The 13,799-nt window shown below is 41.9% G+C and overlaps 1 protein-coding gene and 2 pseudogenes across 1 annotated transcript; all 3 read left to right on the top strand.

Moving 5' to 3' along the window:
- Positions 1-1,917: 1,917 nt before the first annotated feature.
- LOC115754466 (pollen-specific leucine-rich repeat extensin-like protein 1) lies at positions 1,918-6,209 on the top strand. The gene is made up of 3 exons (XM_030693469.2): positions 1,918-2,204; positions 3,353-3,640; positions 4,762-6,209. Exons 1-3 carry the CDS (start codon positions 2,049-2,051, stop codon positions 5,920-5,922), a joined length of 1,605 nt encoding a protein of 534 aa, XP_030549329.1. The 5' UTR covers positions 1,918-2,048; the 3' UTR covers positions 5,923-6,209.
- Positions 6,210-6,847: 638 nt separating this feature from the next.
- LOC115754507 lies at positions 6,848-9,326 on the top strand (annotated as a pseudogene).
- Positions 9,327-10,321: 995 nt separating this feature from the next.
- LOC115754508 lies at positions 10,322-13,113 on the top strand (annotated as a pseudogene).
- Positions 13,114-13,799: the final 686 nt, after the last annotated feature.

Raw genomic sequence — 13,799 nt, 5'->3', positions numbered from 1 at the left:
AAGCCCAAGACCAAGCCCAATAGACACCAGCGAGCAAGCCACCGCGACTTGACCCGAACCGTCCGAACTCGGCCCGACTAGCGATACGGAAATTCAGATGTTACCCACTGATGTCACTGGGAACTTGCTAACGCCGACAAGTCCAGCCCACCCCCATTTCTGCACATGCTCGGTGCTATTAGTCGTTGCTCTGGGCCGAAAGGGAAAAACGTGCTGGCGGTCAAACGAGTGCAGCATCGATTGTGCACCTGCCTTTGCTTTAGTTGCCCCAGAATTTTGATTTAATATTCAATGTCATCCTTAAATTATTAATTCTTTAATATACTCCCTAAATTTTTTATAAATATTCTATATAGTCTTAAACTATATGAAAATGCTTAAAAATTTAGGGATTATGTTGAACAAATTAAAACTTCGGGAAGCACATTACACATTTGACCAAATTTCAAGCGTTACATTGAACAAATGGAAAGTTTCGTTACACATTTGATCAAAATTCATAAGTCATTTGTGTCATTTTTACAAAATACTCAATTTGTCATGTATAGTTTTATTTTATTTTTGCACTATGAAATCCTAAGGGGCATCACCAAGTTTTGAGGGTGGAGCAGACACAACGGTGGAACTTGGGACGCACATGACAACAACTCTATTTTTCTGTTTTTCTATTTTTCTGTTATAGAAATAGGTTTCAAACAAAATTCTGTTTGGCAATGCAATTTCATTTTTCTATTTTTCGGGATAAATTTTTGTTTCTATATTAAAATCCAAAATAAGAATTTTTCTCGTTGCTCACCTCCTCTCTCTTGCGTCTCTATAGTCGATTGCCATCCATCGGCCACTGTTTGCCATCCACCGATCTCCATTTGCCTATAGCCGGTCTTCGGTCATCGGCCACTCGACGCTAGTCTATGGTCCCTAGCTCTATTCGCCATTTGTTGTACACCGGTCTCCGGTTCGCCGGTCGAGGCCTAATGGTCGGTAGTCGTAAAATTTTTCATGTTGTTATCAAATAAATTTATATTTCGAGAACAAAATTATTGTGTTGTTATCAAACACGTGTCTCTACTCGGAAATTCGTCCGGATAATAGAAACGGAAAATTCTATTTACGCCTAGAAATAGAGCATGTGAAAAGAATGACTATCGTTCGCGCCCTTAGCATCACCTAATACACATTCCTTAATGTTAAGTTTCTACCTTCCTGGATTGGCTACAATACCTTCTTGCTTGTACTAAAATGCAAAAAAAAAAAAAAAAAAAAAGGAAGAGAGAAAAATAGATGGTCATGCACGACGACGTCATGTGCGTGTGTTCACACGTAAGTATTTTAGCGGGAAGTTGGACGGAATACTGATGTATAGTAGATTTAGATCAACGGTAGCGACTTAAAATTATCCGTGAGACGTAACTTAAATCGGAAAAACGTATCATGGGGTATCGGTTTGGAGTTTCTAACGTTATCACCCTAATGACAATCTTTGTATCAGTCGGGCAAATGCATGGTAGTGATTTCTTGCGGTTTCAATGGGTAACCCGTTTGAAACGGACACAATACCATCTTTAATTGGTCCTTAAGTCTATTTAATGTCGTTCGCGTTAGGAATCACCCGCACGTTTCCCCCTTGCAAATTAAGAATTTCTTTTTTAAAAAAAAGTCGAAAATCATCATTTTTTTGGTCAAAATATTTTTTTTCCTTATTTTTTTTTTTGATGAGGCTAAATTAGCGTGCTAAAAGGAATAAAAGAGAAAGGTCGGTGCTTCGATCCTTATCCTCCGAAAGAAAAACCAAACCGGCCCACTGACACTCGCAATTTTTCTAACACATGTATCATGATGACGTGGCGTTAGCCCCTCCGAAGCCAAACGTTTCTCCACGTTCATATCGCGACCAAGCTAAGCAAAACCTCTTGCCCCTCTCTCTCTAGAGCCCACCGTTTCTCTCTCTCTCTCTCTTCCTCTGCAAGCACGAATCTTCTTCCCCGTCGAGCACCTCCTTCCTCGATCGCGGTGCGCGAGTCCCACGGTCCCCCTCGATCGCCGCAGAGATGGCGTCCGGTGCATCTGGTCGGCCCAGCTCGGGCTCCAAGGGCTTCGATTTCGCGTCCGACGACATCCTCTGCTCCTACGAGGACTACGGCAACCAGGACGCCTCCAACGGGAGCCACTCCGATTCCGCCATCGGTGGTGCTAATCCCGGCAAGGTACTTCCGCTTCACCAATTGGTCTCGCCTTTTTTCTGCGCTTTTTCGGTTCTGCAAAATTTCGCGTTGGTTTTTTTGGAGGGTTGATTCGAGTTTGAGCTGTGGATGAGTGGTTAGGGTTTTGAGTTCTGCGAGTTGTTCGTGAGGATTGGCTCTTTGATTACGGGTGGTACGAACTAGGGTTTTTCAGCTTGCCATCGCGAGATTTTTTCTTGTCTTGCTGGGTGACTTCCTCGTCGTTTTCGTGGATGGAGTTGATCTATAGAAGCAAGTTGTAGTAGTCATGTGTAGTTCGCGACGGTTTAGTTTATTAGCTTGATGCGGTTTTTGCAGTCAGAATTGTTGCCGCACGTAACAAAATGTTGTGCTTTTGAATGTGAACGGTGGTGCACTTTACATGTTTTTCCCCTTTTTTTTGGGTTTCCTACTGTGTGAAATATCTCACTTTGCTTGACTTCAGTGTCCTGAAAATACAAAGTCTCTTGTTTGCAACGATTCATATGGTAGTAATAATAGAATAAGGTGTGGCTAAATGTTGATGCAAACATTTTTGGGCTTCTGCCGAACTAGTGCCGGGAAAAAGTAGCGATGTATCAAATCGAAACTACTTGAGGTAGCTTTCCCTGATTAAATTCAGTATCAGTATCGCTTCGGTAGTTATGCCTAGTCTTTGCTTTGGTCAAATATTTTATATTTGAAGAGTCTCGATGTTAAGAATTGCTACTGGTCATTGATTGCCTACTCTGTTCTTTCTTACCTTTTGGAGAGTGTGTCATTGAGCCCTTGGCTTGGTAACACTTACTTCTGTTTCCATATAAGAATATTAGTACTTGATGAGGTTTTGAGGATCAGTGAAAAGAGGAGATTGGTGGGCTAAAGGCTATAGAAAGCTCATCAGAACTGTATTAAACATTCAAGACTTGACGAAATTTGCAATGGCCTCATAAAATCTTGCTATGTTGAATGCTAAATTTTGCAGTTCTAGAGGATCTTGCTGAAAGTGCTGAATTACTTGTGCCTCAGTACAACTGATTTGGCTCTGTGGTTATTATAACCTCCAAAAAACCAGCTATGATCATGTATTGAAGGTGTTGGTTTGAGCTTGCAGTGTAATGGTAAAATCTAACCCAATAAAGTGTTCTGAGCAGGACTTCCACAAAAGTAGACTTGTCCGGCCAGTGGTTTATTCTGCTCCTGCCTATAGCCAGCCAGAGGATTCCTTTAATCAAGATGTAATTGCTATTGTTGAAAAAAGCATGAAAAAACATGCCGACAACCTCATGCGCTTTCTCGAAGGGATAAGTTCACGGTTATCTGAGTTGGAATTATATTGCTACAATCTCGATAAATCAATTGGAGAGATGCGATCTCAATTGAATCGAGATCATGGGGATGCAGATACAAAGCTTAAATCTCTCGACAAACATCTTCAAGAGGTGAGTTCACCACGTGTAGAGCATCATATGTATCCATCTAGTTTTGTCCCCATGTATGCTTTTGATTTTATTCCAAGTTCATGCTGTGTTCTTTTGGGAGAGATTACGATCATCATAACTCAGTACTTGTGTATTTACATTGTGAATTTCGCATATCACTAACTCAATACAGGTTCATGCGGCAGATAGGTGTTGGGAGACTATATGCGGTTGCTTGCATTCTTAGTGACACGGCAAAACAATCATTCACGAATTAAGCAATAGCCATGGTGGTCACATAATTGAATTATTTACATAGGCACTCCAAAAAAAAAAAAAAAAAAATTTTCAGCTCTTCTTCTTGTTCTCTTTCTTTTTTATTTGAAAAGTAATCATTATTTGAGCGCTTCTATTTTGTTGAAAATTTTGCACTCCTTCCTATTCCCTTACAATTTGCAAGTATAATTGCCACCAAGCCATGATTCATGTGGTAAGATCTCCTCTTTGTACGGCTGGGAGGAGAAACTAGCCAGTGTGGTGAGAAAGATAAAGCTCTTGAATTGGAATATTGCAGGTATTAGTGTATCATTGAGACAAATGTATGATGCTGAGGTCTGTTTGGAAGTCCTTTTATTTCATCTTGAAGAGAAGCTAACACTGGTCGAGCTTGATTGATAGGAGCATTGTTTCACTAAAAGTTGCTTTCTTTGGGCTGTTTTGACTATGTTAATTTGCCCATTTTCTTGACAACCTGAACAGTCACTGGCAGAAAAGTCTCATCTCATAAGCCAGTATCTGAGAAAGTTGGTTGTAGTTATACACGGAGAAGTGATAAGAGAGATCTGTTAACGGTATGGCTTACATTGGTTGATGAGATTTTAGGTACCACTTTTTTCTGTGTTGCATCATTGGCCATGTTCCAGTAACAACCTTTGATAGAGTGTTGCTTTATATTGTGGAATAAAGGCTCTTAAATCCTCCGCCATTTTATCACAGCAGAAATGCGACACATTCAGGAATTGTTCGCATGTGATAAGGCTGTTATTGAGATGTGTGCTTGAACTGATGTCACGTCCTTTGTCCTATGACAGTGAACATTTTGAAATAACCAACTTGCCTGAAATGTCAATGGCTTTTGGCAGGTCCACAGGTCAGTACAGATATTGCGAGACAAACAAGAACTTGCTGAAACTCAGAAAGAACTAGCCAAGCTTCAGCTTGTGCAGAAAGAGTCTTCCTCTGGCCATGACAAATCAAATGAGGAGAAAACTTCAACACCTAAATCTGACAGCAAGAAGTCTGATAATGCATCTGATGGATCTGACCAGCAGCTAGCTCTGGCTCTTCCACATCAAGTGTCTCCGCCGCAACCACCAGTGGCCCATCCATCACAAGCCCCTGCACAGAATGTTCCCCAACAGCAAGCCTATTATCTGCAACCTGCCCAGATTCCAAATACGTCGGTACATACCCAGCTGCCTCAGAGTCAATACGTGGCTTCAGATCCTCATGTCAGGATGTCTCAACTTCAAGTGGCCCCACAATCCATGCAGCCTCATGTGAATCAGACACCTGCACCACCACCACAGCATCCATTCCCACAGTATCAGCAGCAATGGTCTCAGCAACTACCTCAGCAGGTACAACCGCAACAGCAGCCGTCTCTGCAACCACAGATCAGATCCCCATCACCAGCTGTTTATTCTCCTTACCCACCGAGTCAACCCTCAAACCCTCCTCCAGAGACACTTCCAAATAGCATGGCGATGCAATTGTCTTATTCTGGAGTTCCACCACCTGTATCTAGCCGTGTTGATACAGTATCTTATGAATATGGCGGACCAGGTCGGATGGGTCAACAACAACCTCCACTTCCCCCTCCGAAGGGCACTTTTGGAGCACATCCCGGCGAAACTTACCAAGCTGCTGGGCCCCAAAGTGTGGTACCTCCGACTAGTGGATATATGATGTATGAAGGAGATATGGCGAGGCCACATCATCCACCTCAGCAAATGCACTTCCCTCAGGGTGCATACCCTGCAACCAATCTTCCTGTTCAGAATCCCCATCCAGCGGCAGGTGGTAATTTGGTGGGTCGGAACCCTAGTCACTCGCAGTTTGTCCGAAACCATCCCTACAGCGAGTTGATCGAGAAACTAGCGAGCATGGGTTTTAGGGGTGATCATGTGGCAAGTGTCATTCAACGGTTGGAGGACAGTGGGCAGCCCGTGGATTTTAATGCAGTACTTGACAGGTTGAATGTGCATTCTTCTGGAAATTCACAGAGGGCATGGTCTGGTTAAAAATTTCTAGTTCCAATCACTGGCTTAAAATCAGTGTGATAGACGGTCTATGCTTTCCATTACGTTTATATAAAGTTCAGTATTACGTGCCAGGTTTCCTCGAATGTTTTCAGATGAGGGATGCCAAAATTGTTGTACATGTCTGATCTCTTTTCTGACCTTCAATGTGGGTTCTATTTTTATGAACACTGGAAATTGAGAAACTGCATATGGTGCATGCTGACTCTACGACCATATATTCCTGTGTTCGCTGTTGCCTGTACTTGTTATGGAGATGTCTTAAGAGTTTTTTAGCGTTGTATTTTCTTGAGTAGGACGGCTCGCGCAGGTGCAATGTGTACCTATGCTACTCGGCCTACATACAATCATGGTGGTATATGGTTGTCTTTCTCTGGATGAGAAGCCTTATACTATTAGCTCTCTCTTAAGACTTGCGGAGCGTAGTTAAGCCCAAATTTGCTATGGAGATGCATCTGGATTCTAACTTTGACAACTCGACACTCGACGTGTACCTGGGTCGTTGAGCCCCTGGTCTGGGCGATTAGTTGTATTCTTGCGGGTCTAGTCACGTTCTGTAAGATCGTACTGTAAGACGCACAATAAACAATCGTGCAAGAAGATTCGTTCCCCTTCCACCCAAAGTCCAATCAGAAACAGCAGTTCCCTAGCTTTTCTCATGGTTTCTTGCGCTGTTTATACAAAGAAACCGACTCGTATCAGTTTGTCCTTTAGCAGCGGAGTTGGTGCTGTGCAGTGTGTGACGAATATAATGCGAATGACGAACATCACGCTTGTTCGTTTTTTATCTGCAGCTCACAGTTTTTTGGAGCTGCTAAAAACAGCAAGAGGAAAAGCCCGTGCTACCCATTTTCATTCATATAAGAAGAAACACGAAAGAGCTACCGGATCAACTGTTTAGACATCAATGGCTACAACTTTAAGGGTCCTCCTCTCTCTCTTGTGGGCTTCACTTGCCTTTTCTTGTACCTCTACAATCTGTTCTGGTGGAAGCCGCTTTGGCTCAGAAAGAAGCTTCAGCATCAGGGAATCAGTGGCCCTGCGCCATCCTTTTTCCTCGGCAACATCCCGGACATTAAGAAGATGCAACTGGAAATGCAAGCCACGAAGAATCAACAAAGCATCGGCAATCGTGTTTCGCATGATTACATGTCCCGCCTATTTCCCCACATTGAGAAATGGAGATCTGACTATGGTAAACAAGTTCTCTTCTACTGCAATCTTTGTTCACATCATTGTGTTTAGGAGTTTTCACTAGCTTAGGACGATCATCTTTAGCTGCTGAGAACACTACGGTTATTGCAGGTCCTGTGTTTGCATTCACCCTGGGGAACATGGTGATTGCATGTATATGCGACTTTGACATAGTGAGGGAGTTCTGTCAGTGTAAGTCTACTGAATTCGGAAGGTCTGCGTACCTGAGAGACAATAGGGGAATCCTGTTGGGTTATGACAGCATCATCACTTCAAAAGGAAAATCCTGGGAACTCCAGAGAAAAGTCATTGCGCCAGAATTCTTCAATGACAAAATAAAGGTGGGAATTAACTAGGCAGGTTCTATCGAGTACGCAGTGGCACAGCCCTTGCTTGAGCTGCGTTTATTTGCACGTGAAGCTGTTAATTTTTGACAGAATAGCTAATCTACATGTTACTCGCACGTGATTATTATTATTTTTTGCATAAGTAATGGTGGACATGATGGTTGAATCTGCCGTCTCTGTCTTGGAAAAGTGGCAATCTCAAATGGAGGAAGCTGGGGGAGTTGCTTCAGTACGGGTTGACGAAGGATTTAAAAAGCCTATCTGCCGAAATGATTTCAAAAGCATGTTTTGGGAGCAATTATCTTATTGGCAATGAAATTTTTTCAAAGATGTTAGAGCTTCAGGATTTGCTAAGCAAGCAGCATGCCCTTGTTGGTCTTCCCGGTGTAAGGTGAGGGTGCCTCCTTCTTCAGTGTTAAAAAACTCTAATTGGAGCGGTAGATTTGTTAAAGTTTGCTTTCAAGTTTCTATGACAAGTTCTGACTGATAAGTTTATGCGTTCATTCAGACAGTAACGGAGATGCAGGCATAATTCCACATGTTTACCTTTTGTCAGCTACTGTTTCACATTTCCTGTGACATATGTAGCAAAAGTTCCTTCTTTTAAATTCTCAAGAAACCTTAAACCCTTGCATATCATGCTTCCCGGACAAAGCAATTCATATTAATCTTGCAGCTTTTTAACATCTTCAAAATTTTGTGCATGGGCAAAATTATCTGTTCTGAAACTTAAACTCTTTCCACATGTTTACAGAGACTGCTTGCGACATTAGGAGGATAGGAAAAGAAGTCGGATAATCTGTTCTGAAGCTGATGGACGACGATTACAATGCTGAGAAGCCGAGCATCTTACAGGCCTTAGTCAACAATTATGGCTGTGGATCGAGTGTCATTGTAGGCAATTGCAAGGGCATATTCTTCGGTGGGCATGAAACAACTGCCAGTGGTGCTACCTTCGCTTTAATACTTTTAGCACACCATCCTGAGTGGCAGGGGCACGTGCATGCCCAGGTGGTAGAGATCCTTGGAAATCAGGTCCCTACTATGGATAAGCTGCGCAAAATGAAATTGGTACTTCTAAATTTTCCTGTTACTCCCTGATTCACAAATCAAAGTATCCTTGCAAAGGGAAATTGTAGGCATGGGTTAGTTAGGGCAGGACCTGATTCCTAGCGCCAATTTTTGTGGTTCACTGTATTATTCTCTAGCTTAATTTATGAATCAATTGTTTTTTTATTTATGCTAGCACAACATTCGAGCAGACCCTTCGCATGTTGCCCCTGGGCTTAGAAATAATCTAATTATTGGACTGCTTGCTAATCAGTTATTTTCTCTCGCTGTGCAGTTAAACATGTTGATTTATGAAACGTTGCGCCTATATTCTCCCGGACCATTCTTGACTAGAGAAACATCAAAGGAAATGAAGTTTGGGGACTTTGTGATTCCAAAAGGTGTCAACATCTGGTTCCCAATCACGCTGTTGCATCCGGATCCAGCCATCTGGGGCAACAATGCCCATGAGTTCCATCCAGAAAGGTTTGCAGATGGCATTTCTTCCGCATGCAAGCTTCCGCATCTGTTCATGCCTTTTGGGACAGGGATATGAACTTGTATTGGCCAGAACTTTGGGATAACAGAACTAAAGATACTTCTGTCTCTTCTGCTATCTAAGTTCACTTTCTCTTTATCGCCAGAATACAGACACTTGCTGACTTATAAGCTATTTTTTAAGCCTGAACACGGGGTACAGCTCAAGATGGAGAAGATCTGAAACTGTCCATCTTGTGTTTGAATATTTTGTTCTGTTGCATTGGAAGCTGTACCATGAAAAAGCATAGTGAACGTTATTGTAGCATCGTGTCCTCTTGTTGGTGGTCGGTAGGGCTTTACTTCTGTGTAAAAGCTGAGCTTAATGACTAGAAAGCTCTTGGCATACAGGGGATAATTTGAGGGGAAGCTGTTCTTTGAATGCATTAAGTAATACTCATAGAGAGATTCCATAAATAAGGGCTATCTTTTTTATGCAAGTTAATTAGTACTGCAAATCTTATCGACTCGCTTATGTTGGACATATTTTAACTAGGAATGTTGGCTTTCCCTTGAACTCTGCACGTCTTACTTCTGTTTATTGTGAATGTAATGGACAAAGCCATGTACAAGATCTAGCTGAGATCACCTGAAATCAAGGTGGCATATAGTTCTCTTTCTCTGAATGGAAAGCCTCATACTGTCCGGCTCTCTTTAAGAATTGTGGATGGCAGTCGATATTCTTATAATTTTAAGCCTTAATTTGCTATGAAGATGCATTGAGATTCTGACTTCGCTCACTCGACTAAACACCTCCCTAGGTCGCTGAGCCCTTGGTCTGGTAGTTAGTTGAATAGTTGCAGGCCTACTTGCATTATGTAATTTGCCACTGAAGATTTCTGTATGCTACTTTTACGAGATAATTCTTCATCATACATAAATTCTAGATACTAATGTTATATGTGAACTCTATTTAATGTACATCTGAACTTGGAATGCAGTTGCACTTCAAAAAGAAACAGCCTCTTTGATGTGATTCTCCCAAGCGGTGCTAGTTTCGTTTTAATTCGGTCTGATCGATCTGCTGCAGCCTTCCTTTTGATTATCATATAGGGACAAATTCCATATATATTTTGATATCTCTAGTGAATAATCCTACGAAAATGTACCGATAATAGGTACCGACTACGGTTGACTAGCTTTTCTTATGGCTTCTAGCGTTGTTTATACAAATGTGCAAGCAGATTCTTTTCCCCCGAGTCCAATCAGAAACCACAGTTGACTAGCTCTTCTTATGGTTTCTTGCGTTGTTTATGCAAAGAAACCAACCTTTGTTGCATTGTCCTTTAGCAGTTGAATTGGTGCTGTACAAGGAATCTATGGTTAAGGAATCTACGAGTGAGGAACAGCACACTTGTTCGTTGTCCATTTGCAGTTTGCAGTTTTTTGGAGCTGCTATAATTAGAAAAAGAAAGAACAGCCTGCACTACCCCTTTTGATTCATTAAGGAAGAAACAAGCAAGAGCTGCGGGATCAACAGTTCAGACATCAATGACTACAACTTCAGGAGTCCTCTATCTCTCTCTCTCTCTCTCTCGTGGCCTTCACTTGCCTTTTCTTGTACCTCCACAATCTCTTCTGGGGGAAGCCGCTTTGGCTCAGAAAGAAGCTTCAGCATCAGGGAATCAATGGCCCTGCGCCATCCTTTTTCCTTGGCAACGTCCCGGACATTAAGAAGATGCAACTGGAAATGCAATCCACGAAGAATCAACAAAGCATTGGCAATTGCATTTCGCACGATTACATGTCCCGACTATTTCCCCACATTGAGAAATGGAGAGCTGACTATGGTAAACAAATTTTCTTCTACTTCAATAGTTGTTTACGTCATTGTGTTTAGGATTTTTCACTAGCTATGCCTGTAACATGTGCTGGCTATTTCTATTGTTTGAAAAGCACACGTAGCTCAGGACGATCATCTTTAACTGCTGAGAACGCTATGGTTATTGCAGGTCTCGTGTTTGCATACACCCTGGGGAACATGGTGATTGGATGCATATGCGACTTTGACATAGTGAGGGAGTTCTCCCAGTGCAAGTCTGTCGAATTCAGAAGGTCTGCACACCTGAGAGACAACAGGGGAATCCTGTTCAGTTACGACAGCATCATCACTTCGAAAGGAAAATCCTGGGCGCTCCAGAAAAAAGTCATTGCGCCTGAATTCTTCAATGATAAAATAAAGGTGTGAATTAGCTAGAGAGGTTCTATCAAATACACAGCGGCACAGTCCTTGCTTGAGCTGTCTTTATTTGCACGTGAAGCCGTTAATTTTTGACAGAATAGCTAATCTATATGTTACTTTTTTTTTTTTTTTTGCATAGGGAATGGTGGACATGATGGTTGAATCCGCCGTCTCTGTCTTGGAAAAGTGGGAATCTCAAATGGAGGAAGCAGGGGGAGTTGCTTCGGTTCGTATCGACCAGGATTTAAAAAGCCTATCTGCTGAAATGATTTCAAAGCATGTTTTTGGAGCAATTATCTTATCGGCACTGAAATTTTTTCAAAGATGTTAGTGCTTCAGGATTTGCTAAGCAAGCAGCATGCTCTTGTCGGTATTCCCCGGCGTAAGGTGAGGGTGCCTCCTTCTTCAGTGTTCAAAAACTCTAATTGGGGAGATAGGCTCATTAAAGTTTGCTTTCAAGTTTCTATGGTAAGTTCCGACTGAGAAGTTTATGCGTTCATTCAGACAATAACAATGAGGCAGACATAATTCCACATGTTTACCTTTGTCAGCTACTGTTTCACATGCCGTGTTACATGTGTAGCAAAAGTTCGTTCTGATAAATTCTCAAGAAATCTTGAATGCTCGCACACCATGTTTCCCGGATAAAACGATTTTATATTAATCTTGCAGCTTTTTAACAGATTCAAAATTTTGGGTATAGGCATATTCCTACAAAGACTGCTCGTGACATTAGGAGAATAGGAAAAGAAGTCGACCAATCTTTTCCGAAGCTGATGGACGGTGATTACAATGCCGAGAAGCCGAGCTTCTTGCAGGCCTTAGTCAACAATTTTGGCCGTGGATCGAGTCTCATTGTGGACAATGGCAAGGGCATATTCTTCGGTGGACATGAAACAACTGCCAGTGGCGCTACCTTTGCTTTAGTACTTTTAGCACACCATCCTGAGTGGCAGGAGCACGTGCGTGCCCAGGTGGTAGAGATCCTTGGAAATGAAGCCCCCAATATGGATAAGCTGCACAAAATGAAATTGGTACTTCTACATTTGTTTGCCTATTACGCACAAGGTTCACAAATCTAAGTATATGCGCACTTGGCAATGACTCGGCAATTGTAGACATGGGTTAGTCAGGGCTGGACCTGATTCCTAGCCCCAATTTTTGTAGTTCACAATATTATTCTCTAACTTAATTTATCAATCAATATCATTTTATCTATTCTCGCACGACATTTGAGCAGACCCTTCGCATGTTGCAGTTAAACATGGTGATATACGAAACGTTGCACCTATATTCTCCTAGACTATTCTTGAGTAGGGAAACGTCAGAGGAAATGAAGTTTGGGGAGTTTGCGATTCCAAAAGGTGTCAACATCTGGTTCCCAATCACGCTGTTGCATCAAGATCCGGCCAACTGGGGCAACAATGCCCATGAGTTCCATCCAGAAAGGTTTGCAAATGGCATTTCTTCCGCATGCAAGCTTCCGCATCTGTTCATGCCTTTTGGGACAGGGATAAGAACTTGTATTGGCCAGAACTTTGGGATGACAGAACTAAAGATACTTCTGTCTCTTCTGCTGTCTAAGTTCACTTTCTCTTTATCCCCGGAATACAAATACTTGGTGACATATAAGCTATTTTTCAAGCCTGAACGCTGGGTGCAACTGAAGATGGAGATGATCTGAAATTGTCCATCTTTTGTTTGAATATTTGGTCTGTTGCATTGGCAGCTGTACCACAAAAAAGCATAGTCAATAAGATTGTAGAATCATGTCCTCTTGTGGGTGATTAGTAGGGCTTACTTCTGTGTAAAAGCTATGGTTAATGATTAAAAAGCTCTTGCCTTATAGGGGATATCAATAAATTTGACTGCTGCTGTTCTTTGAATGCATTTGATAATAGTCAAAGAGAGATCTTATAAAGAAGGAAGTTCTTGTTTGATGCAAGTTGATTTGTACTGCAAATCTTCTCGACTCACTAATGTTGGAAATATTTCAACTAGGAATGTCAGGCTTTCCCTTGAACTCTGCACGTCTTACTTCTGTTAGTTTTGAATGTAATGGACTAAGCCATGTACAAAAAACCAGCCGAGATCACTTGAAATCGAGGTGGCGTATGGTTCTCTTTCTCTGAATGGAAAACCTTATACTGTTGATGTTCTTCTGATTTTTTAAGCCTTAATTTGCTATGGAGATGCATTGAGGTTATAACTTCGATCACTCGACCCAACACGTTTTTGAGCCCTTGGTCTGACAGTTAGTTGAATAGTTGCAGGCCTAGTCGCATTCTGTAATTTGCCACTGAAGATTTGCGTATGCTACTTTAATGAGGTAATCTTCATCATACATAAGTTCTAGATGCTGGTGTTATATGTGAACTCTATTTATGTACATTGAACTTGGAATGCTGTTGTACTTGAAAAAGAAACAGCCTCTTAGACGTGATTCTCCCAAGCGGTGCTAGTTTCGTAGTAATTCGGTCCGATCGATCTGCTGCAGCCTTCCTTTTGATTGTCCTATCGGGACATATTCCATATATACTTTGATATGT

The sequence above is a fragment of the Rhodamnia argentea genome, chromosome 7 (genome assembly GCF_020921035.1).
Source record: "Rhodamnia argentea isolate NSW1041297 chromosome 7, ASM2092103v1, whole genome shotgun sequence".
NCBI classification, from domain to species: domain Eukaryota; kingdom Viridiplantae; phylum Streptophyta; class Magnoliopsida; order Myrtales; family Myrtaceae; genus Rhodamnia; species Rhodamnia argentea.
This window is presented reverse-complemented; position numbering and strand designations above follow the sequence as displayed.

Bases quoted from the DNA above. Each gene is read 5' to 3' on its own strand.
- LOC115754466 (XM_030693469.2), top strand. From the start codon at position 2,049: ATGGCGTCCGGTGCATCTGGTCGGCCCAGCTCGGGCTCCAAGGGCTTC. The intron at 2,205-3,352 runs GTACTTCCGCTT...TGTTCTGAGCAG, and splicing joins GTGGTGCTAATCCCGGCAAG to GACTTCCACAAAAGTAGACT. The intron at 3,641-4,761 runs GTGAGTTCACCA...GGCTTTTGGCAG, and splicing joins TCGACAAACATCTTCAAGAG to GTCCACAGGTCAGTACAGAT.